The sequence below is a fragment of the Maniola hyperantus genome, chromosome 13 (genome assembly GCF_902806685.2).
Source record: "Maniola hyperantus chromosome 13, iAphHyp1.2, whole genome shotgun sequence".
Lineage (NCBI taxonomy): Eukaryota > Metazoa > Arthropoda > Insecta > Lepidoptera > Nymphalidae > Maniola > Maniola hyperantus.
Genome location: NC_048548.1, coordinates 729,229 through 756,363, shown reverse-complemented (window position 1 = coordinate 756,363; position 27,135 = coordinate 729,229). Strand labels below are relative to the sequence as shown.

The following is a 27,135-nucleotide window of genomic DNA, read 5'->3' as shown; positions in this document are numbered from 1 at the left end:
TTAGTATTTTCAATTTTCGAAGTAAGATAACTATATCAAGTGGGGTATATGAAAGGGCTTCACCTGTGCTTCTAAAACAGATTTTATTTATTTTTGTGTATCATAGTTTTTGAATTATCGTGCAAAATGTCGAAAAAATACGACTATAGTATGGAACCCTCGTTGCGCGAGCCTGACTCGCACTTGGCCGGTTTTTTGTACTATACAATAGTTTATGGGGCTCGAATTCATTATTAAAGAGGAAAATTTTAAAAAAATGATCTTTATTTATTTTTAAAGACAAATATAGAGTAAGTAATATTGGCTGGGGAAAAGATCACGTCATTTTATGGTCCATACTATTCCATGTATTTTCTTATTACATTGAAAGACCTAAACTTTACTATACTTTACTTACCTAATCAAATACAGAAAAATTAAAAGTTATTCCATTATTGTATCGATATTTATAATGTTTATATGAAATTACTATCGTAAACTAGTAAACTGCGTAATTTGTTACTGCGTTTCCACTTGCTAAATGCAATTTCACTTAAAGTGATTCACATCTACGGATTTTTCAATAATATTTTGAATTCAATAGCAATATCAATGAATAAATAAATAGTACGCATCATTCAGAGTTGTAGACTGTAGTAGTCACATGTGGGTTTGTTATTAAATTGGCATACCCTGTCGCCGAGCTACGCACTTGAAGTCGTAATGTTTACAGAACAACCACACTCCACCTACCTTCTCCTTGACTCTCCAAGAGTACTCCTCACGCTCTTCCCCTTTGATAGGTTCATAATGCCTAGGTTTATTGAAACTTAGGGGCAAATCGTCTTCAAAGTCCGAGGAATCACTGTCAGGTTCACCACTGTCCTCCTCATCGTTTACCGCGAGATAAGGAGGCATATCTGTCATTTTCACACAACGCTTAACACAATCCTACTTGTTCTCAACGTCTAACACATCCGATTAATAAAGGAAAACATTTTAAAAACCTCACAGGGGTGCCGCCCTTAAATGCGCGGTCCATTTTTCAAAACCCAACATATAGGGAATAAACTAATTTTTTAAAAACGTTTCGTTTCAACGAAATTGAAATGACAATTTGGATTTTGGGTCTTGGCATATTATTATAAGTCAATGGGTCTTGGGCGCAGGAAAAGATTAAAAATTATTTTATTTTAAGTGAAAATATTTGATGAATTTTATGCAATCATTTTTTCTACTAGACTTCAACTAAGCCTATGCTTTATACATTTCAAGCATAGGTATAACGTTTTCTACAGACCTCACCTGAGGACCTCACACTTACCTCGCAGACCCCAGCACTAGTGAGTACCACAGACTATTATTAGTTAATGTCAAGTTCTCTATAATACTGCCAATACAAAGTAGGTACTCTGTGATCATAATATAGGATGGCCACAGAGGATGATCCACGTAGTATCCCTATTAATCGGTGATCCACGGATGGCCTACCTATGGAGCTCACAATACCACTGTGGAGAAAAGTTAACAACATACAGTTGGAATCAGTATATTCATATTTTATGAATCATGATGATAAACAAAAATTAGATAGTATTAAAATAATACAGCAATAGGAAGTAGGTACCTATGTTTTTAATTTGTTAGTTTATAGAGTAATGAATAAAATATAGACAACTGGAAAAAGATCCAACAAATGATCAGTAGGTAAGTAGTTCAGTCTGATAAGTTAGGTAGGTACCTTACTAGAATCTTGCGACTAGTGATCACCAAATAACAAATAACTTATCTACCTACCTATTTAGTAGGTACATAATTAAAAGGTAACAAAAAAATATATTATAGTGATATTCACTTTATATATCGAATTTATATTACTTCTAGTCTATTATTAAATATTAGCTATTCAGGACATTTTGTAGCAAATTGGAATATGTATCACAAATTATTAGGTATGAGGAAAAATGTTTTAGCACCATACAACACATACGATACATAAACTTAATAACTAATTAGTTCATTAACTCGGGCCTTATCAGGTACACTAATAGTATCAATATTTAATTTAGATACACAGTCCTATCTACAAATAATTTTGAGCAGTTTTTTCGGTCACATTTTAACAGCACTGCATACACTACAATGGTCTTGATTGACCCCATCTGCCAAACATTCTATGTGGAAGGAATGTCGACATTTGTACACTATTAAGTCTGATGCCTCAGACAGATCTCTTATTATAATGCGTCCTTGGCACACACTGCAGAGAAACTCGTCGGTAACTGATATTCCCCTTTGCTGATTCACGATGAGTTTTTCTTGCAAATCAAAGTAGTTCCTTAATGTGATTACTTTAAAAGCCCGTGCACAGACATTTGCAAATGGAGGTCGCACATCATCTTAGCCAGGGACTCCTTCAGATCTTTAATTTCACAACCAGACTGAATGTTTTGTATCAACATCCTAGGGTCCACATAATTACCGATCTTTTAAGCAGCAATGTAACACATTCCGGTTTGTCTATCGTATGTTAATGAGATCCGTCCAGAGCTCCCTGTCGTTGTGCTCTTGACAGAAAGAAATTGCCTGTTTATATCCTGCAACTTTTCTATTATGATTTGTAAGCCTCTCTCCGTATTGCCTATTCGAGCTGAGAAGAAAAATACCATTTCTGGATATACTCGTTGCTTGTGACAGACATCCAAAGCTTCTTGTATGGGATAGTTGTCGCTGCATTGAGAACAGCAACAATTTCTTTCTGTCGTATTTCGCGTACAGCCGAACGAGTTTCCCGTGATATCGTCCATTGGACTCAACTTTACTATATGCATCTAAATATTTAAACAAGTATTCGTCATTATTTTCGAGTTGCTTTTCAACCACTTCAACGGGCACTTTTTCCCTGCCTTGGATCAGAATGGTGATAGCTCGATCACAATCTAAAGTGATCAAATCGAGAATTTTGTCATATATCACATAGTACATGTTGTAATCGGTTATCAGCTTGAATACATCTTTGTGCTGTAGTTTTAAATATGTCGTCAGTGCTTTGTCATATTTCTTCTGGTAGCAGTAAAGTAAAGCTAATGCTTCCAAGTAAATGTTTTCAACTTTTGTATTCATCAAATGTTCTAAGACTTTGTCTACGATGACTGGCGTTCTATACAGAGTAGGACTCCACTCCTGAACAAGTTTTAAAAACCCTTTCGGGTCCACTTTTAAGTATTCACAAAAGATAAGCTCATAAATCTGTGGACTCAAACTTTGTTCAGGGACTCTAGGGACGTAAGCACTGATAGCTCTCAGTTGCTTCACATCTACAAACTTTAAAATCTGATTTTCCCACATGACTTTATCATTTTTACATATTCTTGCACACAAGATGGCAGCTTCTTCGTACAGGTGTTCTGACATTAAATGATCTAAGTACTGAACTCCTACGGTTACAAGTGAATGTTCAGATGTTTTCCCTCCCACTTCTTCCAATACCGATATAGCTTTTTCAAATCTTCCTTCTTTAGTCAACCAGTTCACTCTGTCATCAATATCATAGGGGCTCGCTATAACAATGTCCTTTGGGGAAACTATGAAAAATCTATTTTCTTCAATGAGCATGTCCAAATAGTAGTCGTTACATGAATACTCTTCGTAACCTCTTATGTTGAGGCTGTCAGTGGAAACTTCACAAAATTCACAGTCTTTGTAGTCGGCTAGTAAAAGCACTGGTCTTTGGGCTTTTCCAGTTTCAGGATCACATTCTTTTGGAACACCGAGTAAAACCAATTGGTCATCCAATGGGCCTAGGCCACTGATGTAGTAATCTGTTTGAAATGTGTGGACTGGATCGACTAGATATTCTGTTACATCACGAGTCTGCAGTTCAATTTGGCTTCTCTTACGTATGACACATATTCGGATGGTGTCCACCCAGCCGATCATGAGGGTCTTAGGAGCTGACCAGAGAAGATTGCAGCGGAAGTCTTCAATGGAGCGGTTGGGACTTTTCTCCCACTGAATAAGTCCTAGGGAGCATCTCGCGACAAGGTCATACACTCGCACGCCCACCTCGCTAGCCCAGGCAACGAAGCGTTCATGCCAGGAGATCGCCTGCACATAGCCCTCACATTCACAAAGTACTGTACTCCTCAAGCGGTTTAAGAATGTTTTCTCATAAAGCATCAATTTGTTGTCACCTGAAATTGAGAGGATTAAAACTTAAAATATTTTTAATCTAAATCATAAAACAAGTATGAAAAAATGTTGTGTAGGATCTATGAGCCCACCGTTATTGGCCACCAAAAATCTCTCCATAATAGCAAGGAGTCATGACACTCAAAAATAAGCAATGCTTAGCACAAAAAGAGAAAAAAAAATTGGATAGATCAATTAAGTAGTCTAACATGGGTGGGCATAGCGCCTAACATCAACATGCTTAGTTGTTTTAAATGAAGTTTTATTAATGGCCTGTTAACCAGGTACCCATAAGGTACTGTAGGTTACCTGTAAGGAATCTCCTGCCAGATCCAGACTTGAAGTAATAAGGGTCTAACGCCACAGACTTCACAACTCTACCAAGAGTCAAGTTATGTGTATTTTCATCAGTGTAAAGCCCATACACCAGCACCTTCCCATCATCAGAGCAGCTTGCGATGTAGTCTCCATTGAGATCTACAGAGATTTTGTTCACAGCGATCGCGTGAGCTTGCAAATCCTTCTGGTTGTTGTCTTGCGATATTGGCACCGTGTTTCCTTCATGATCGAGCAAATGTATCACACCCCATTGGGTCCCGAGGCAGATAAACTTTGTATGCACACAAATACAGCTTACTGCGTCTTTTAATAGTATGTTTTGCACATCATTACCCATGCGATCATATTTCAATTTGGGTTCTTCATTTGGCGATAGAGTGTCGGAATTTTCTACGTTCACGGCCATTGCCATTGTTACTTTGAAACATGTGAATCATTAACACAATGTGTGCTCTAGTTAAATAAAATGTTAATTTTCCTGGTATCGATATTACACTATTTGTATTAAAATAAGTACAATAGGAATTATTTTTAATAGGACTGACTGACTCGCTTCCTTGCGATTTTGCAATTTTTTGACAGATGATTTTCTGACAGTTCATTATTGAGTGACTATTGACAGTTGACACTTGAAAGCCATAGGCCTAGAGCCTAATAAGGTAAAACATCTCTATGGGTAAAACTCTGTGCCCAGCTGGCACACCTAATTGAATAGGTAGGTACCTATAGTGGTAAACAAGCTCAAAGCATAATATCTCTATGTTGAAAGCTGATAGATATTTTTGTTCTAAAATATATTTTTTTGATTAAAAAAAAAATGAATGTAAACCATAAATATATCCGCTTCCGCAAAACTTAACGAGGGAATTTAATTTTGAAATCACAGATTCGATCACAGCACAGTAAAAAATAGAGCGGGCGTTAAACTTGAAAATTAATCTCGTATCTCGCAAAAAATTGATTACCTACTCGATCTGAAAGATGAATAAAAGAATAAACGGCCATGATCCTTGTGATCAACAAATTATTCTCAAATATGAACGATATTTATCTCCTTATGGACGGAAAGTCATGTCTGCTTTAGTGCAATTAAAAAAAGGTGATTTGTAACAATTATTATTTTGCAACTGTTATCAGTAATTCAGTACCTACCCATATTAAGTGCAATATGCGAAAGTGTGTTTGTTTGTTGGTTTATTTGGGTTTGTCCTTCAATCACGTCGCAACGAAGGAACGGATCGACGTGATTTTTGCATGGGTATACTTAGTTAGAGTGACATAGGCTTCATTTTATCCCGGGAAATCAAAGAGTTCCCAAGGGACTTTTAAAAATCTAAATTCACGCGTACGAAGTCGCGGGCATCAGCTAGTATTCATATAAATGAGATTTTAGATTATCATAAGTCCCGCAAATTGCTGATGCACGTGGTCGCCATTTTAGTGACGTCAGCACTAGACTGAAGTTTCGAGCTGATGGTAGGTATATGTTTATTTCGACTGACGTCAAAATGACGTCATTTCGATGTAAACATAGGCATGGTTCCAGCGCAATAGCAATTTGCGGGACTTATATTAAAAATAATGGTTTATTTTTCTAGAAAGAAAAACGAACAATTTTAGGCCAATTCTAAACCCACCTTTGCATTCTCGCTACCAAAACAAAAGAGTTTTAAGGTGAGTAGATTGTATCTAATATTGATCATTGTGTTCAATGACTTTACTAACGGTTTTATAGGGGATGGAAAAGAAAACATAAGTTCGAATATTATCTGTAGGAATGTTGTGTTAATGGTAGGTTAGACAACATTGGCACCGATTCCGTTGTCTTTCTCTAAACTAAATTTATAGTATCTGCATCCTTTTCTTTTTAACAATGCTAAAAAGGGACAGAACATGAACTTTACATTTTTAAAAGACCATCTAAATTTTAGTGCGCGCTCCGAATTTAAACAGTAGGCTCACGACTGTGCGCTAAAATCACGGGTTTTACCATCTAAAAATTAAATTTAAAACTGTCAAACTGCGTCTGTCCTTTTCATGTTACATTAGTAAGAAGAGGACGCAAATACTCTAAAATTAGGTTGTGCTCAGAATCAGTACCAATTGTCATCTAAGGTACACCATACAGTAGCCGGCAGGAAATATTGTACAATACATCGATCTTTAGGAAGAGATTTTAGCCTAGTAGAGCGTTGTCTCTGTCACTTGTACCTATGTGACATTTTGTCAGTCTCAACAACAGAGACAACGCTCTACAAAACCGCTGTCTCTTACTTAATCGACCTTTAGAAAGATGCTAGGTATCTACCTACCTATAACTGTATGACAACTTTTCCTAAACAAGATGTACCTACGAGTAATATTCTTAAAATCACCTATGTAGGTACATGTTTTATATTCTTTTATGTTACAAGCACCTGTGTCTGGCATCCGTACGAGGCAAAGTACGGGCTTATATTAGAAAAAGTACAAAAGGCCTTCCTAAGATACCTGTATAAACGTTGCTATGGATATTATCCTTTCCTATACCCAACCAAATTTCTGTTAGGTTGCTTAGGTTTCAACTCCCTGGAGGTCAGACGCATTTGCGACCAACTCAAAATTATGTGTCAAATTTTGCGAGGAGATGTTAATGCTCCAGAACTTCATAACCAACTGTGTCGCATACGTGTCCCTGAATCCAACAGTAATCTTCGTCCACGAAAAAATAAACTTTTCGTGGTCCCACATCATCGCACTATTGCTAGATCTATGTCACCTATACCCCGTTCATTAGCATCATTCAACGCGCTTTTGGACAATAATGCTCAATGGGACCCATTTAATGATGGGTCTATAATACTGGTTCGGGAGTTACTGAAGTACGCTGAGAGCATTGCATGAATATGTCATTCAATGTTCTCAGCGTACATATTCAAAATTCTTTGATCTTTTATCGTTTTGTATTTTATGTCTTTTTTCTTGTACCTTTATTTGTATTTAAATTTATTATTAATCATCTAGTTAGTGTAAGTGGCACTGCCGTTCTAATTAGATATAAAATAAATAAAATAAATAAATAAATAAATGTTTTTTAATGTTAACGTATTTTAAATTTTATATCTATGATTTATTACAAAGACATGCTTTCAGTTTTGATAATTCAAGTTCAAGAACTTTAACAATATACGACTTGGTTACCGAAAACAATGATAATTTCTCGATGCCAGGGTTGAACGTACCAAACCTAAATAATAATGCCCCGTCACTAGTATCTTCATCTAAAGATTTATTAAAAACAGCTTTGAATAATGACACTGAAGTAACAAAAGAAAATGTTCACCAAACAATGATTCCTAACGGTAATTCACTTAGAGTATTGCAATATTCAAATCATAAAGAAAATACTCGAAATATCGTAAATGAAACATCTGACAATATATCCTGGGACAACATGTTCGACACCGATATTTTACAATATTTCGAAGACACTGATGAGGAGAAAAATAAAGAAGATGCTCCATCTAATAAAATATTAGCTTTGGAAACAGTTGAAAATAACGAACGTTCATCTAAACAAGAATGCACAGATAAAGACAATGATAATGTTATTGAAAAAGGAAAACGCAAAGTAGAAAATGCTAATGTAATCGTCAAAAAGGCTAAAATAGCCGCACCTAAAGACTCTAACGTAAAAATTAGTTTCCGTAAAGAAAAATACACAACAACGGTTAAAAATTGGTTAAACCACATTGATCCTACCAATATTGTGACTGAAGAATACATTGATAGTCACAAAACCCAAGTAATTATAACCCATGATAAAGAAACTATACTAGTCAATAAACAGACGAGTAATAAACCAAAAATAGAGGCAACAATTAGCAAAGGAAACCAGAATAAAAGGTCTGTACAAGCACAACTGGCCAATAAAGATGGAGTTATGAAGTATAAGAGACCTAAAAATGTTAAAAATCAAATAAATACTGAAAATGACCATACTACATCTGCAGATAGCAACAATAATAATGTTGATCTACAAATCAAATCGACAAAAGAAATGAAAGAAAAAAAAGCCAAAGCTAATAAAGGAACAACCGAAACTATTAAGGAACCTAATGCTAAAAAAGTTAAAGCTAAATTTGTAGTGCCAATAAAATCACAGATACCAGTGCAAGATGTAACGTATAAAGTAGTAATTATAAACAATTTAATTGATATTTCCACAGTCATACGTGATTTAGAACAGTTTGAACAAGATGAAGGTATAGTGACCATGGTTTATAGGTAAGTTCTTTTTTAACCAAAACAATATCTAATGGTGAAATGATTTTTTTCACTTGAACTATTTTTACAATAAGTTTAATACTTAGTATGATTACGTAAATATGTAACCAGAACACAGACAGATGCTATCATCTGACTGATTATTATTAGGTACTGATATGATACCACAAAAAAAGGAAATATAAAAAGTCTTGCTTCCATTAGTGAAATTTCGCAATTTTGTCTTCTAAGAGTTCTAAGCGTTATTTTCTATATTCTGTCTAAAATTATCACAATATTCAATTTATCAACAGCAATGGGTTTAACCAACTAAACAACCAGTATACCGAAGATACTTGTTCTCCTGAAGGAATCATGTTCCACTTCCACGATATCTTCTATTACATAGAAGGGCAGGTTGATGGTATCACGTAAGCTGATTTCTTTACTCTATCCACGCAGAGAAGTTAGTATCTCTCTCGTTACGTAATCCCATACAAATGACAGGGACAAAAAACTCCGGGCGATAACCACTTTGAGTTACAAATCACAAACATGTTTACAAAAACATTTGAAATTCAATTCAAAAATATTTTCAAAAATATTCGAATTTAAATTCAAAAACATAGTTTCGTTTGTGATTGGTTGGTGTCTCAAAATGGTTAACACCCACTTTTTTGTCTCAGTTACTTGTATGAGATTACGTAACAGAGAGAGCCTTATATTAACTTTTCTCCGTGGGTAGAGTATAACAAGAATCAAGATGTTCGAATATGTTTTTTTTTCTGGTTGAATTCACATTACAAATTTTTCAGGAATGTTTTGTGTCGACTCTTATCAAGTAATACAATTTTTAGTTTCGATGCTAAGAGCGTATTGGTGTATTTGATGTACCAATATGACATCAATCCAAATAGCTTCAACATCATCGATACAAAGGTAAAAAATGGCTTTCCAACTCTATAATCACTCTTTTTAATACCTACTTGTCCTTTATTTAATTTGCATATACGATAATTTATCAGAGTAAGTATAAGATTTGTGTTCTTTAACATCATTTCTGCCACAAAAATATCCTGTAAACCATCTCCAATTTACTTAGTCATGAGCATTTATCAGAGATGTCAAACCAAGAATTTTTACTGAGGTAAGTGTGGTATACAACTTTAGTTTTAGTTAACGCAAAAACCGAAACATGTGTCGAATAATTTTTACATAAAGAATATATACAATTTTACAAACATATTTAATGAAAATTTACGAAATTATAAGCTTGTGTTGAATCATTGTCCTCGAAAAACATGGTCACCCCAAGCGAGCGGCTGTGAGTGAACGGGACGGCTGGCGTCGATCACGCACGCTCCCGCTCGCGTGGCTGGAACCAGCTGATGCATTGCGGTCGTTCAACTAGGCTAGGTGTTCAGTTCAAACTTGCAGGATTTTAAAGATTTTTAGGTCAAAATATAACTCGATTCTGTTACTGATTCTGAACAAACTATTTTCATGTTTTGCTTATACTAAAACTAACTTGTATATCTTGGAGTTTGCTATGTTTTTCGGCAGATTGGCGCAAGTCTTATAAGCCCCGATGAGCCCCCAGAGGATTTCTCCGAAATGCAAAAGCTGCTTGGCTACACTGCGGAGTACACCATCGCCACAGACTGCACGTTACAGAAGGTGGCTTGGTACATGACACTTCTCAAGGAATGTTCTTCCAAGCTGAAGTGTCTATTGCTGGAGCAGGGGCTTTGGAAGGTCTTTGTTGACATTGAAATGAAGATTCTACCAATTATGTCAGGTCAGCAGAATTTCTTTTTTTCCGGAGCAGGAAACCCCTCATGGATTGCATCTGGCATGCCCGACTCCACTGCAGATGTTGCGCAGCAGCCTACGGACTAAAAAACCTTCTCCGCTCACAGCTTCCCGGAATTGCACGAAGCATTACGTCAAGAAGGCAGCTGTTTTTTCAGGGTGTGTGTCTTTGTCTCTGTGTGTTTTATTATTTGCTTCTAGCAGATTTTCTAGGGTGTTTATGATGTTAAATTATTGCTGGACTAATCAGAAGGTAACTAGGCTATATTGCAGTTTAAGATAAAATGCCTGGAAGAAGCATGCTATTTTACAGTCCCATATTGATCTTCCAGCTTCCCGTATTGATATTTATAACACCGTTTGGTTTCTTCGGCAATTCAAATAGTTTTCTAAATTGAGATAAATCCAGCACTTCTTGCTTCTCTGTTTTGGATTTGCACTTAACAGAAAAAAAAGCAGTCGTTTTATCAAGAACAAAAATATGTGTTCTATACTTACCTTTTTAAAAATTTAATAAGTTAGAATTTTCGTAACTGCCGTTATAAAGGCAGGACCTCAGGATGTTTTGCACATTTTTATCTTCAATTTTACTAAAACCTACGCAATAACTCACTGACTAGCTCTCTATTTCATTCCCATGACTTGGTTTTTACCATTCCTTCTTGGTAGATATGGAACACCGAGGTATATCCGTGGACCTAACCAAGCTGAAGTCAATGGAGGATATTTTGCTGTATCGTATAAAAGAGATTGAGAGCCAGTGCCACAAAGCAGCCGGCAAGGTGTTCCAGATAAACTCCACTGTGCAAGTGCGGGCCTTGATCTATGACGAGTTGAAGCTTGATACCACATCCAATATCAAAATAAGGGAGACGATATGCAAGGGAGCTAAATCTACATCAGAGGCAATGGTAAGTAACAAGACACCAAACAACAAGTAGGTACTTAGGTATTCTTAGTTGTAACTTTCAATCCCTTAGACATAGATTTAATTCCGACCTAGCTAGTTATTATTAGGATTTAACGCGAGTCCAGTCCTACCATAATCCTACCAATTACTGCGCAAGTCTTTCCAAATAGTCCTACCATGATCCTGCTGTCTGTCAAGTGAATTTTAGCTCAAGGAATGAATGAATATGATCCTTCAGATTTCACCACTCACATTTTAGCTCAAGGAGTCCTACCTAACATAATCCTTGACTGCACCAAGTCCATTTTAGCTCAAGGAGTCCTAGCATAATCCTACCGACTGCGCCAAGTATATTCAGCTTAAAAATTCCAATCTTACCATAATCCTATCGACTGCGCCAAATTTATTTTATCTTGAGGATTTAAATTCTATCGTGTGCGCCAGCCACATCAAATATTTGCTTAGAAGTTTCATCATCATCATCAGCCTGTGGACGTCCACTGTTGGACATAGGCCTTCCCTAAAGAGCGCCACCACACCCGGTCCTCAGCCTTCCTCATCCAGCCACTTCCCGCCAGCCTCTTTATATCGTCGGTCCATCGTGCTTAGAAGTTTAATCGAACGTTATTTTTACTGTTCGGCCAGGTTGCAGATAGTATTAAAGTATTCTCTTGAACATCACAGTTGCGTTCCCTGATCACCGTACATCCGTTACCGAAGCTGATCCTGGAATACCGTCACTTGCACAAAGCGCACGCGACGTTCCTCGCGGGCATCGCGCAGCACGTCCGAGATGGAGTCGTTAAGCCTACTTGGTAATCCATATTTCCATACGGATACATATTTTTTTTAAAGGTTAAAAAAAGAATATTAGCCATGTTAAATGACTAATATTCCCCTTTCCTCTCCAACTAAGCGTCAAGCTTGTGCTAGGAGTAGGTACGACAATAGTGCAACGGGCGGGGTTTGAACCGTCGCCCTTTCGGTTTTCCTTACCTTAGGAAGTGCTGTGGTTTTATGATTAGGACGAAGACCCTGGATTCTATCCACAGCAAGGGCAATTCGAAATTTTTTTAACTTCTTTGGTTGATTAAAAAATTGGAATTTTTTTAACGGGGAAAATCTAGATTACCTTCGATCTGTCAATAGAAAAAACGACTTAGGTAATAAATGTTTTGCTAGGGATCAGACCGCGGCGGCTACGGGCCGCATCGCTTCCAACAACCCAAACCTGCAAGCCATCCCTAAGATGCCGTTCAACCTGGTTCTCTTCCCCAATGATGACGATAAAGGTACATAAGTCAAACACACAAAACATCATCATCAAAAGTACTATAATCTTTAATGAGGATCCGAACCTGTTCCAGTAGATTCTCCATTGATAGCTATCGTTTGCGCTTATATCCCAAGTTTTTACCTATACCTACCAATCCGTTTCTTCAATACCCCATCCAATCCAGTGAAGATTTAAGACAGACAGATAGATTGATGATAAATTCAAGAATAATTATTTAATGCAACGTATGCAAAGGCGGTCTTTGACCAGGCAATTTTTGATGAGAGGAGCGAATTAGGTTTGTTGGATAATCCTTGAAAAAAATGATAACCAGTGGTCAATTATACTTGTAAAATTTTACTTGAATAAAAATATACTCTATTTCATTCTATTCTAAGTTAATTTTATCAGACAAGCAGACTCTGAACTTCCGTTCAGTATACGTGGCAAGGCCTGGATACACCCTCCTCGCAGCAGACTTCAAGCACATCGAGTGTAGAGTGTTCGCTCAAGCGGCGGCGGATACAGGCCTGCTCTCTGCTTTGCAGAGTCCTGACCTGTTCCGAGTCTTGGCTGCCAAGTGGTAAGTCCTGATACTCTGGTTCCGTACTTGCAAGGGTGGGATACACCCTCCTCGCAGCAGACTTCAAGCACATCGAGTGTAGAGTGTTCGCTCAAGCGGCGGCGGATACAGGCCTGCTCTCTGCTTTGCAGAGTCCTGACCTGTTCCGAGTCTTGGCTGCCAAGTGGTAAGTCCTGATACTCTGGTTCCGTACTTGCAAGGGTGGGATACACCCTCCTCACAGCAGACTTCAAGCACATCGAGTGTAGAGTGTTCGCTCATGTCGCGGCGGATACAGGCCTGCTCTCTGCCTTGCAGAGTCCTGACCTGTTCAGAGTCTTGGCTGCCAAGTGGCAAGTCCTGATACTCTGGTTCCGTACTTGCAAGGGTGGGATACACCCTCCTCGCAGCAGACTTCAAGCACATCGAGTGTAGAGTGTTCGCTCAAGCGGCGGCGGATACAGGCCTGCTCTCTGCTTTGCAGAGTCCTGACCTGTTCCGAGTCTTGGCTGCCAAGTGGTAAGTCCTGATACTCTGGTTCCGTACTTGCAAGGGTGGGATACACCCTCCTCGCAGCAGACTTCAAGCACATCGAGTGTAGAGTGTTCGCTCAAGCGGCGGCGGATACAGGCCTGCTCTCTGCTTTGCAGAGTCCTGACCTGTTCCGAGTCTTGGCTGCCAAGTGGTAAGTCCTGATACTCTGGTTCCGTACTTGCAAGGGTGGGATACACCCTCCTCTCAGCAGACTTCAAGCACATCGAGTGTAGAGTGTTCGCTCATGTCGCGGCGGATACAGGCCTGCTCTCTGCCTTGCAGAGTCCTGACCTGTTCCGAGTCTTGGCTGCCAAGTGGTAAGTCCTGATACTCTGATTCCGTACTTGTAATTTCTACTGCTGGTAATTTCCAGTTTGACATCTTCATCCGAGACGGAGGCTGAGGCAGCTGCAGCCAGCCAGATAATAGGAGAGAGGGATCATCATGATCATGATCAATCCTTTGCCAGCTTACTACTGAGAACGGGTCTCCTGAAGGATTCAGGCCACAGTCTGCCACTCTGACCTAAGCCCAAAAACCCAACCCTTGCACCATAATAGGAAGATTTTATATTGAATAATTATCTAATAATAATAAAAATTACTGTCCAGTAATCAAGTCTGGTAGTCTGTCTTTAGTCTGAAACTAGAAAGTCTTAAGAAAACTTGCTTCCGAAATCCGAAACGTTCAAGCACGTAGATTTTTGCTTGAGTCAAGCATTTACAAAGTTTGCTTAATGCTCGAGTCAAGCATTTACGTACTCGACTCAAGCAAAAATCTACGTGCTTGATGTTAAGTCGTTTGACCGTCTCAGAGGTCCTTAATAATTTGGTTCCCAGGCTAAACAAGCCGGAGTCAGAGGTGTGTGGGGAAGACCGGGAGCGCACCAAGCGCATGGTGTACGCGAGCTTGTACGGCGCGGGGACTCGCAAGCTCATGGAGATCCTCAACCTGGGCTACGATCAAGTGCTCTCCATCATGAGCAGTTTCAACAGTTCAGTACACATAGATCATCATTATTATCAAACCATCGCAGGCTCACTATTGAGCTCGAGTCTCCACTCAGAGTGAAGGGTTTGGCCATGGTCCACAGGGCCTGGTCGAGCGCGAATTGTCAGACTTCACCCACCTTTGAGAACATTATGGAAAAATTCCCCTTTCCCCTCCAATTAAGTGTAAAGCTATTGCTAGGAGAAGGTACGACAATAGTGCAACGGGTGGGGTTTGAACCGGTGACCTTTCGGTTTTCAGTCCGCTCCTTCCGTTGAGCTATCGAGAGATTTCCTCAAGATGTTTTTCGAAAAATAGAGGTGCGTGCCCGGGATTGAACCTTTGACCCCCCTGAATAGAAGGTAAACATGTATAGTACGCGACAGGTCGAGATGGCAATATCGATCATGTACCTAACTAGTTTTAGTAAAATCCTACAAAATCCCGTTTTCTTTCATACTTATCTGAAAATCCTTTGCAATGAGAGCCTGCTTCTATCGTTTCATTCTTCTAAACACCCTGCACAGGAACGTTTCCAGCACTGAAGAGCTTCGGCAGGTCGGTGGTGGCGCAGTGCTGGAGACAGGAAGGTCGCCTCACCACCGCCAGCGGCAGGGCCAGGACCTTCAGGAACATCACCAGCTCCGACTTCCAAGCCAAGTCGCATGCTGAGAGGCAGGCTGTCAACTTTATTATACAAGGTAAGAAATAAATGCAGGGTTAATTTGTTAACAATAACCATTTGCTCATTTTGTACTTTTATGGGCTTATTCCACCTTCCTAAATCCTATGTCCTAAATACAGGGCCGTCTTTACCCGGGGATTCGAGGGGTGCGGTGCACCCGGGCGCAGAGTCCTAGGGGGCGCAATGCGATCGCCATAAATTTCGATAGGTACCTAACTACTATACTGAGACCACGCGAGAGGAGCCGCGGGCACAGCCAGTGACGTAACAATAGAGTGATAAGCCGGGCAAAATGTCACAGGCTCACGGACCAAGGGCCCACAGTTCTCGAGGGACGGGGGCCGAAAGTCCTAGGAACTATACCAAGACCTCATAAAAACTTGTGCTGCGACTGCGCCTGTCCCTTACGCATACCACTGCCTTTTTTTGACAAGAGAGGGAGTGCAAGCTAACTTTCGCACCCCGGCGCAAATGCTTAAGCCGGCCCTGCCTAAATGGTATAGTTACCGTCAAACTAGCCAACTTTGCCATTCAATAATTCTTTGCCCAAAAAGCAATTTATAAGCAAACTAGCTTATGCTCGCGACTTCGTCCGCGTGGACTACAAAATTTCAAACCACTATTTCACCCCCTTAGGGATTGAATTTTCAAAAATCCTTTCTTAGCGGATGCCTACGTCATAATAGCTATCTGCATGCCAAATTTCAGCCCGTTCCGTCCAGTAGTTTCCGTCCAGCGTTGATAGATCAGTCAGTCAGTCAGTCAGTCAGGCAGTCAGTCACAATTTCCTTTTATATATTTAGAAGATTCGCTTTGTATTTTTTTTGATAAATTAACATTTAAACCAAATTTCACCAGGAACGGCAGCAGACCTGTGCAAGATGGCGATGGTGCTGTCAACGGACCGCCTGCGACTGGCCTCGCCGCGGGTGGAGGCACACTTGCTGCTGCAGATCCATGACGAGCTGGTGTGGGAGGTTCTGGATCAACACCTGCATACTGCTGCTGGTGATATCTTGTCATTCTCTAAGGCTGAGATCTATAGAAGTGCACTCTCACTTAGCTTAGACTTAAGACAGAGTTAAAACGAAATTTTTTAACTCAATCTTAAGTCTGAGCAAAGTCACAGTGCGCACTATAGATCTCAGCCTAAACGTTGTATAGAAACGTTACGGCAGAAAGTAATGTAAATCGACCTTTAAAAGGAGATAGCAGATTTGTAGAGCATTGTCTCTGTCGTTGAGACCGACAAAATGTCATATAGGTATGAGTGACAGAGACAACACTCTACAAAGCCGAAATAAGGCTGATGTACATTACTTTCTGCCGCGTACTTTACCTTGCGAAGTCGATGACGACCTGCCTGGTGCAGTGGTAGGCGTTGTGGTCTTATCAGTGGAAGGTTCTGGGTTCGATTCCCGGCAAGTGTATGGAATATCATATAATTTCTTAATCTCTGGTCTGGCTTCGGCCGTGGCTAGTTACCACCCTACCGGCAAAGCCGTGCCGCCAAGCGATTTAGCGTTCCGGTGCGATGCCGTGCAGAAACCAAAGGGGCATGGGCTTAATAAAACCGGCCAAGTGCGAGTCAGGCTCGCGCAATGAGGGTTCCGATAAAAACGACTGTAGTACAGTCGTATTTTTTCGACATTTTGCACGATAATTCAAAAACTATGATGCATAAAAATAAATAAAAATCTGTTTTAGAATGTACAGGTAAAGCCCTTTCATATGATACCCCACTTGATATAGTCACTCACTTCGAAAGTTGAAAATACTAATTATTAGTTCATGACCACAATTTAATTTTTTTTGTGTGATCTAACCCTAAATTCACGGTTTTCAGATTTTTCCCCAAATGTCAGCTATAAGATCTACCTACCTGCCAAATTTCATGATTCTAGGTCAACGGGAAGTACCCTGTAGGTTTCTTCACAGACAGACGGACAGACAGACAACTAAGTGATCCTATAAGGGTTCCGCTTTTCCTTTTGCGGTACGGAACCCTAAAAAACTGCCACGCACAGCCCCCGTGCTAACCCGGTGCGGGCGAGCAATAGTGACGTGCGGGTGTGCGTGGCGTCTCCCCCCGCCACCGATCATACCACCGATCATACCACGATTGACATCTCAACCTGTCGCATACTGTAGCGAAATAATTTATTACAACACTCAGAAATAAAAGAAGTTAACTTGTATAAATCAACAGGAATTTAATTTCCATATTCACAAGATTATGATGAAGCAAGTAAATCACTCAAAAATACACGGTATAATGCGCGCATGCGTTTTTGTGTTGTTTCGGATTGACTATGCTGCGTAGGCCCTACTGGCCGCTACAGCGTCACCGGGGGGGTTGGCGAGCGCGAAGCTCCGCCTGGGGGTGAGCCCTAGGGCTCGAAGAAATAATACGAGAGGTCGGGGGGCAACGTCCTCCTAAGGGCGCCTCCTGTGAGGCTCGGACCACGGCTTAGGATGACGTTGGGATGGGTGGAGTTGTCGGTTTTGTTGGTTAGTCCGTACGCCCCCGAGGCCGTGGCGTGAGCCCACGTCCGGGTGACGTTAGAAATCGGGGACCTCGTCTTCGCCGGCGAAGACGCTGTGATGAGGTTGAATTGTGTAGCCCTACGAGATAGGGTGCATTGTCGGTCATGATTTGATCGTCGGGGTCGTTAAGGACGTGCTTAGGGCGTCTTTTATCTGGGGGGTCGTTTCGGTCAGGGGTGTAAGTCGCTGCCTCAACTATTAGGGGGTTGGGGTGTCTAATGGCTTTCTCAAAATAATTTTTGGAAAGCTGTTTAAAGTAATGAGCTATTGTCGGGAGTTGGAGGTCTCTGTGGAGGTCCACGTTGCGCATGTACCACGGGGAGCCAGTGGCCGTACGCATAAACTTATTCTGTAGGACTTGGAGAGGTGTGCGCGCATGCGGCCCGACAACCGCTTTTATGCATCGCGACCACTCCTCCCCTCTCCTCTCCTCTCCTCGCCTCGCCACGCCTCCTCTCCCCTCTTCTCGCCTCACCTCGCCACTACTCATTCGCTCACTCACTCTCCTGCTCCTCGTGCGTTACAAATTATACCTTTATTATTATAAATATAATTATTTCAGTATATTAATATACTGAAATAATTATACCGTTCGATTTTTACAGCTATCATCAAAAACGCAATGGAAAATTGCGGCCAAGTGTTCGGTATGACCCAAACCCTGCCCACAGCGATGTACCGAGGGTCCAACTGGGGGGACATGGACGAATACCTTCCTTAACTTCTATGATAATAACTTCCTAGTTCTTTCTTTTTTCGTATAAAAAAAAATCTTCCTAATCCATACTAATATTATAGTGTCTGTCTGTCTGTCTGCTAGCTTTTCACGGCTCAACCGTTCAACTGATTTTGACGAAATTTGGTACAGAGATAGTTTGTATCCCGAGGAAGGACATAGGCTACTTTTTATCCCGGAAAATTAAAGAGTTCCCACGGGATTTTCAAAAACCTAAATCCACGCGGACGATGTCGCGGGCATCATCTAGTACTATGATATTATTGTTATGCACGGCATTAAATAGTTGTACAAGTCCCGCAAATTGCTAATGCGCGTGGCCGCCATTTTAGTGACGTCAGCACTAGACTGAAGTTTCGAGCTGATGGTATATTGGGGCCGATTCTCTTGTACACAATCTCTAAAGTAAACTAAATTAACAGGTCTAAATCTAGTGCTATCCTTTTTCGCAAGCAACATTATGAAAGGGATAGCAATAGATTTAGACGTGTCATTTTAGTTTAGAGATTGTGTACAACGGAATTAGCCACATTTTTTACTTAAAATATACATCAAAATGACGTCATTTCGGTGTTAATGAGACATGGTTCCAGCGCAATAGCAATTTGCGGGACTTATAAGCCATTTTTAATTGTATCTCATAATATTATGTGTTTGTGTATTACTAAGGTATTATTAAATAAAAAATATGAATAAATGCAAATACTTTTATTTCATTTCAAATTTCAAATTACATTTTAACATACCTAACTAATTGAATACAGCAAAAAAAGTAAACGAAAAATATCACACATTACACATCAAAAAAATGTTTATAAAATTGTTTTTTTTTTAAATTTTGATTTATTTAATTAGTTTTTTAATTCCGCCTTGATTTTAGTCAAGTTTACAACTTGTTTTCAATATTTTTATTCGAGATCAAAAATGAGTTCGTTTCATATTGTTTTTCTCTTGTAAATGCGTCCACATCTAAGGCTGAGATATATAGAGCGCTGACTTTACTCAGACTTAAGATTGAGTTAAAACGAGACAGATTTATTTGAGAGGTATAGCTCTGTCTCGTTTTAACTCTGTCTTAAGTCTAAGCAAAGTCAGAGTGCGCTCTATAGCTATAGATCTCACACTAAATGTGACCTTAGTAGTTGATTAAAATAAGTATATTTAGGAACAAGATAATACTAACTTAACTACAAAAACTTAAATCTTAAAACACTATCGGTACTAAACAACCTTTTGGAAAACTACTATCACGAAAGTAAAACCGTAGTCTATGAGAAGAGAAAACTTAATTTTGAAAAAAATGGTTAAACCAATTAGATATCCTGGATCCAATCTAAATACCTAATAATCTTTCTTAAAAATCGGGTTTTCTCTAAATTTTGGCTTTGACACTTTTTACCTTTTGAAACAAAACATAATTTAAAAAATATCTAATTAAATTTTAATTTATTAATATTTTTTTGGTAAGCTGCCACAACTACACAACCACAAACAAACAATAACATGCAGAAAGGAACAAATAAGGTTTGAATAAAAACTAAACTCGTAGATAGAGTAAGAAAGGTGGATTGAAGTACTGTGTAACCGCGTCCGAGATAGCGATAGCACGACGTAACGATGAATAACACGACAATTACCATTGTTTAGTAGCCAATATTTGTATTAAACGTTTTTTATGTGAAAACAAGTAAATAACTAATGATAAATACAATTACTCCACTTTTAACAAATTCTCATGGTTTGTTTTGCAATAAAAAGTTGCATTCCTTGTATGTACCTATTCTTGAAAAAAACCGGTTACACGATAAGGGACAAAAAATAGGTTAGCTGCGTCTCTGTTTATCACATTAGTAACTTTATCTGTGCTCTCTTTTTAGTGTGAATGAGAAAGCAAACGTTCCTGTATCTACCTTTATTACTCTATCTACGACTAAACTTAAAAGCAACTATACTAAATAGTAACAGTATATAGTAAATAGTAAAAGGTGGGACAGATATTTACAAAAAAAACGGGCCGAGTCGAGAACCATCTCCATTTTGGAAGTCGGTTAAATAACAACATTTTGTTTTGTATTGTTGTTCACAGTCCCACTCTATTATTGCTTACGTCACGTGTAAATTAGTTGAGTTACTTACTTAGTTTAATGGCTATATTATATAGCCGTTAAACTAAAATACGCCAGTTCTGATCGATTTCATAACTTATTATAATTAATATTAACTGACTGGTTTGGACTTATATTTAGCTGGTTAAACCATGGGTACAGTCCAGATTAATTCTTATGTTAATCCATACTAATATTATAAATGCGAAAGTGTGTCTGTCTGTCTGTCTGCTAGCTTTTTACGGCTCAACCATTCAACCGATTTTGACGAAATTTGGTACAGAGATAGCTTACATCCCGGGGAAGGACATAGGCTTTTTATCCCGGAAAATTTAAGAGTTCCTTAAAAAACCTTAATCCACGCGGGCGAAGCCACGGGCATCACCTAGTTTCATATAAATGGCAAGTAGAATATTTGATAATACCTACATATTATACAGTGTGTTTTATTTAAGTTGGATATTTGACGCCGATTCTCTTGTCTTTCTCTAAACTAAATTTAGAGTATCTGCATCTTTTTCTTTTTAATATTGCTAAAAAAGGACGGAACATGAATTTTACATTTAAATACTCTAAATTTTAGTGCACGCTACAAATTTAAACAATAGGCTCGCGACTGGCAGCTAAAGTCACGAGGTTAGACAGCTCTAAATTAAATTTAAAACTGTCAAACTGTGTCTGTCCTGTTCATATTACGTTACTAAGAAGAGGATGCGAATACTCTAAGGTGTGCTTAGAGTTAAACCAAAAGAGAAAAAGAAAAACTTTGAGTTTAGGCCATATTTTGCCAAGTTTTTTTAGTAGGGTTAGTATGACATTTTACATCTCGCCAAAGTTGATATAATTCGATAATAGAAACACATTTAACGTCGAAGTAATATAGACCTTAAAAGCCTTACTTTAAAGTTCAAGTTCGTCACTACCGTCTCAAGGGGACACCTTGCGGAGCAAAAATCGGTGGTATTGAATACACGACTTTAAATCAAGGATATTTAGGTACATTTTATGCTCATGTTAGTCTTATTATATTTTGTAATATTTATAGTGTTTTACCTACACTTCAAGGTTTCCAAATAATCTTAAATGCATATCCAAAATTGCGAACCGGCAGGAATCGAACCCGCGTCTCCTGAGATCGCGCCCGATGTTAGTCTTTCTTATCCTACTGACTAAAGGTTTTACAATTTAGTGGTTAGGATGTGGATCCCTACCAAACGATAGTGGGTACGGATCCTGGTAGGAACATCTCGATAACGTTGTTAGATTTTGAGTATTAAAGTTTAAAACACTATAAGGTAGTAAGGTTCTGCATAAGTCAGTTCAATAATCATGAATAATGAATGACACGAAATGGAATCTGACAAAACTGACAGCAAAACCTATTTTTTAATGTAGGTACCCCATAAAGGTCATAGCTCACTCCTCACCTGTCACCTGGCACCAGATCTGCTTCTGCACCGCCTCGCCTCGTGCAGTTAGTATAAATACTTTATAGGGTCTCCTATGGACATACGCTCACTACATCAACTCCGTAGCGTCAGCGGACGCTTCGCTCGCAAGCTGTCCACGCGCGGACGTCGAGTGTGCTTGCAAGCTTACCTCGACTACTCATTGTCAACACACGAGTGGACCGCGCTCTGCCCACGAGTATCAATCCACCAATCCTATAGTGACAATAGATGACAGACTAACCGAAAATTTGTGGACCACGCGATGTCCACTCGTTGACCACGCGAGTTTCAACCGTTCACCACGCAAGTGTCACTGATGACTACGCGAGTTTCCCTCGTAGCTTTAGTTTTAAGTTTGCGTTATAATTATCACCACTATATCTTACAAATCTAACACTATACCAGACAATCAATAAGAGTAATTTATTACCTATTTTGAATAAATAATTTGACTTTGACTTTGACTTTCACTCGTTGACCACGCGAGTTTCACTCGTTGACCATGTGAGTTTCACTCGTTGACCACGCGAGTTTCAACCGTTGACCACGCAAGTGTCACTGATGACTACGCGAGTTTCACTCGTTGACCACGCGAGTTTCACCCGTTGACCACGCGAGTTTCAACCGTTGACCACGCAAGTGTCACTGATGACCACGCGAGTTTCACCCGTTGACCACGCGAGTTTCAACCGTTGACCACGCAAGTGTCACTGATGACCACGCGAGTTTTACTCGTTGACCTCGCAAGGTTCAGTGATGACAACGCGGCGTCACCTGTCGACGAGTGGATGCCGAACAACGAGGTGGTGCTGGTCGGGTGCCGGGTGGCTCTAATGAGCTATGACCTTAGGTTTTGGTATACAATATACATTTCATAAACTCACACCCTGACTGCTATCAAAGTGAAGAGGCGGTGAGGTTTCACACTGATGGTCTCGAAGTGTGCAGAGTTCAAGCCGTCGTGGTCGCTTTTTCTTTTGGAGGTGTTTTCGCTCATGATGTCGTATCGAGCGGAGTTCTTTGCTTCCTGCTTGTGAAGGAGCATCGTGTAACGCGACATGTAGTAGGGAAATCTTTAAAAAAAAACAACAAAAATTATATCATGCCTATATTTCGACAGTTTTTTTTAATCGAAAGGAAAAGCTGACTGACTGAGCTATCTACGCTCAGCTCACACTACTTACTGGATAGATCGGGCTGAAATTTGGCATGTCTTAGTTAAACATCCGCTACGAAAGCATTTCTAATAATTCAACCTATAAGGCGGTAAAATAGAGGTTTGAAGTTTGTGTAGTCCACGCAGACGAAGTCGTGGGCATAAGCTAGTTACAATAAAACTTAAAAGCTAGCCTTATCTAATTTCCGTACAAATCATGCCCATATGCAATTGTGTTAAGAAGGCTGCATTCCCACGCTGGACAGCCAAGCTGATCCTTTGCGCAAAAATGAGAAAACAATCCGCAAGTAAAGTCATAATCACCTTAAGGCAACCCACTGTAATACAGTGTTTACTAGTACAGGGGTTGCCCATTCATTCATGTGAATTAAGTACTGATTCCTTTTAAATCATGTGCCCTGACTAAAGGTGACATGACCTAGCTAAATGTAATGTAAAGAATATTAAATATTATTACCTCAAAATGTCTAATTTATTTTCCATTATCCTGGTAGCAAAATCATCATCTTCACCGCCCCAACCTTGGAACCGATTCGAAAACCCATTTAACTTTTTATACTGATCCGAAGTAATAGCAAGAACGCCTCCAACCAAAGTCTTGTAGATGAGGACGAATCTAAACTTGTCTATACTAGCGCTCATATGTCTGGGCTGGTGCAGACATGCGTACAAGTTGCTCTCGTCTAGCGGTAGCAAGTCTACGTCGTGCAGGATAAGGCAGGGGAAGTTTTCTGCGATGGCTTGTTTCGCTCCAATGTTGTACAGCAAACCTTTGTTCCACGGTTTGTCGTCTTGCTGTTCGATCACGTATATTCTGTAAGAGTAATACATACATGCGAGATTAGTATGGCTCTCAAGCAACTCAAGAACAACAAGGCACAAGAGTTGGAACACCCTTCCAGCATCAGTTTTCCCCTCCAACTATAATATTATGGGTACCATCAAGTCAAGAGTGAGCCTGCATGGAGGTCGATGAAACACCGACGCACGTACTCCTGGAGTGTACGGGCGTAGCAGATCAACGCGAGCGCCATTTAGGATCCCCGACCTCACTCCATGAAGCCCTCGGCAACCTGGGCGGTCTATTTGGCTTCTGGAGCGAGCTTGGATGGCTGGAGTGAAGACTTCGGCGGGGAGGGGCAATGCACGCACAACAGACGGAAACGTTTAAGTGCGGAAACCAGCCCAGAGCGAAGAAGAAGAAGAAGTCAAGAGTGAATAGGCATCTTCTAGGCAATCGCGCTCCATGTTAGGCTGCATCATCATTTGCCAGCATGTTTGATTGTAGCCAAGCGCTAGGCTATAAATTTAATAAAATGGCAACAAGAGGACAGAATCAGTACTCTTGAAAATGGGAGGGAAAGCCGTACTGAAGCTCTTTCAGCGATTATAATGTTGTTCGAAGTACCGACAGACGTTGTGGTCTCAAAGTGCTGGAATGGCAACCTCCCACTGCAAAGTTTTTGATGACCGTTTTGACACACCCCCATAAAACAGTCACAGGGAGCCGCTGGATGGCAGCAGAGCAAGACTGCAGCGTATGGAAGTTCCTGCAAGGGACCTATCCACATCAGTTGACGATGAAGATACAGGTTGCGTCACGAAAAAAGCTCTGTTTTTGAACCTGTGCGGTGATTTATCCATCTATTTAAGGCACGAGAGCGGGGGTGTCAATATTGTCACGCTATAGGTTTATCAGTCGACCTTTCGTCGTGATAGGACAATATGCGCAGACATATTCCCTTCTCTATGGTTCAGAACTCTTTTTATCTGCTTTCAACTATACAAACAGGGTACGGTTTGGATGCCCCAAAACCATTGTTACAGACAACAAATACAATTTCGCATTAGAGGTGTTCAAAAAGATTCAGTACAAATAATATATAAATTGTGTAACATAAAATAGGCTACTTGACACTTTTTAAAGTTGGTCTTAAATGGTTAATATTTGTCCTATTATATCAAAAAAAATTAACACTATATTTTTTTGCGCCCTAAAAACCATAAAACTTTAATTTAAAAATATATTTTTCTTAGACAGGTGAAAACACTGTCGGCCATGTTTGGCCGATAGATTATCTGTGCTCTGACGTCATGCATTTGTAAACAACAGCATAACCTCCCAAAGTTAATAAACATGACTTCTATTATACTAGTTTACATGAAAAATATAGTAATTATCGTTATTGTATCATCCGAGAATGTAAAAAACGCATCGATAAAGACCACAGGAAAGTTGTGGATTAGAGTGCCCAGTGAAATAAATATACGTAACACGCGAAGACTTGCTTAAAGGGATCCTATATGACTAACGACTTCAACGCAAATTTATTTTTGCAAAGATCACTTTGTTGTAAGTCTTACTTAATAACTTATTCAATTTATAAAGAGAAAACGATAATTATTTACGTTTACTATGAGTTTTTAGAAATATATAAAAACTAGCTTATGCTCGTGACTTCGCCCGCGTGGACTTCATAAATTTCAAACCTCCATTTAACCCACTCAGAGGTGGAATTTCAAAAAATCCTTTCCTAGTGGATACCTTCTCTTTACCTACAAAGAACACACCCACCAAATTTCATGTATCTAGGATCAGCTGTTTAGATGTTTAGGCTGTGCGTTGATATATAAGTTAGTCTCGACTCTAAATTTTATATATATGGATACTACGTTAGTCCCCGCGTCACATCGGGATGACATTTCTTTGTTTACATATATTTTAATGACATCACATCATGGCTGACAGCGTTTTCTGCGTTTTAAATAAAAATAAAAACTGTATTTTTTTAAATTGGATTTATATATCCATCCTGCGTTTTTAATAATTGTTATTGATATATTTCGTTGTCTTAAGCAAAATACTATAATAAATAATCATTTATTGGACGAAATTAGATATGAGTCAAGTAGCCTATTGTGTGCCTAGCAATGTAGGCTCATATTATGCAGCTTGATAATGGCTTAAGACTTAAGACACAATCTAAAAAGTCAACATCAAAAAAGTTGTATTAAAAAAAAACCTTACTTGTAATGTATATTCTGTTTCCTTAAAAAATTATGCATATATGGAATAAATATATCCAACTGACTCTGCCTCTTTCTATATGTTACTAATATGGCAACACTGAACATAGGGTTGCAATCCTCGGGGGCAAAGCTGCCATTCATTATTCCTTTAGGTATAAAATCATTGAATTTCTTCGTAGCCTCCCAAGGGTGCAGCGTTTTTGTACTTTGAAGTATTCCCTCGTATTTACATTCCGGTTTTGATTTTTTTATCATCAATTTCGGGTTCACATGTTTGTACAAATATTTGTCCAAATTCTCCTCTTCCAAATGGGCATAGTCGTAATATCCATATGTGGCGAAGAACTGTATGATTGCAACAAGACATAGTATGATCCAAGCGTATCTGGTAAGCCTCAGTTGCAAAAGCCTGTGTATTGGTAACCATTTAGGCATTTGGATTTATTATTATAGTAATATTTTATCAGGTTACTTCACATAATATTGTTGGAAATTCTGAAACAAACAGGAAAATAACTATTATAATGCCTAGAAAACATGGTTATGCACTAATTTCAATATTTCTA

General features: G+C 39.3%; 4 protein-coding genes across 8 annotated transcripts in view; 1 reads left to right on the top strand and 3 right to left on the bottom strand.

Annotated features, from left to right (window-relative positions):
• raptor (regulatory associated protein of MTOR complex 1) overlaps nt 1-988 on the bottom strand; it is a 29,763-nt gene extending 28,775 nt beyond the window's left edge. For all 3 annotated transcript variants that reach the window (XM_034974790.2, XM_069502404.1, XM_069502405.1), the window contains exon 1: nt 733-988. In XM_034974790.2, the coding sequence (XP_034830681.2) occupies nt 733-906 (174 nt within the window). In that variant the 5' untranslated portion in view covers nt 907-988. The remainder of the gene's footprint in view (nt 1-732) is intronic.
• A 1,007-nt stretch (nt 989-1,995) lies between these two features.
• On the bottom strand, nt 1,996-5,079 carry lt (vacuolar protein sorting-associated protein light). The gene is given in 6 exon segments (XM_034974781.2): nt 1,996-2,345; nt 2,348-2,508; nt 2,510-2,570; nt 2,573-2,718; nt 2,720-4,172; nt 4,480-5,079. Coding segments are annotated over 6 exon segments (2,517 nt in total). The 5' UTR covers nt 4,922-5,079; the 3' UTR covers nt 1,996-2,091.
• Nucleotides 5,080-6,110: 1,031 nt separating this feature from the next.
• LOC117987813 (DNA polymerase nu-like) lies at nt 6,111-19,411 on the top strand. The gene is made up of 13 exons (XM_069502642.1): nt 6,111-6,183; nt 7,642-8,775; nt 9,069-9,185; nt 9,570-9,693; nt 10,318-10,552; nt 11,236-11,477; nt 12,161-12,291; nt 12,659-12,768; nt 13,164-13,335; nt 14,688-14,842; nt 15,366-15,539; nt 16,382-16,531; nt 18,676-19,411. The coding sequence occupies exons 2-13, from the start codon at nt 7,712-7,714 to the stop codon at nt 18,789-18,791; spliced, it is 2,790 nt and encodes a 929-aa protein (XP_069358743.1). The 5' UTR covers nt 6,111-6,183; nt 7,642-7,711; the 3' UTR covers nt 18,792-19,411.
• An 88-nt stretch (nt 19,412-19,499) lies between these two features.
• Nucleotides 19,500-27,135, bottom strand: part of LOC117987737 (beta-1,4-N-acetylgalactosaminyltransferase bre-4-like) — a 12,519-nt gene continuing 4,883 nt past the window's right edge. For all 3 annotated transcript variants that reach the window (XM_034974782.2, XM_069502413.1, XM_034974783.2), the window contains exons 2-4: nt 26,568-27,064; nt 23,997-24,353; nt 19,500-23,435 (exon numbers count right to left, since the gene is read on the bottom strand). In XM_034974782.2, coding sequence (XP_034830673.1) covers nt 23,243-23,435; nt 23,997-24,353; nt 26,568-27,004 — 987 coding nt within the window. In that variant the 5' untranslated portion in view covers nt 27,005-27,064 and the 3' untranslated portion in view covers nt 19,500-23,242. The remainder of the gene's footprint in view (nt 23,436-23,996; nt 24,354-26,567; nt 27,065-27,135) is intronic.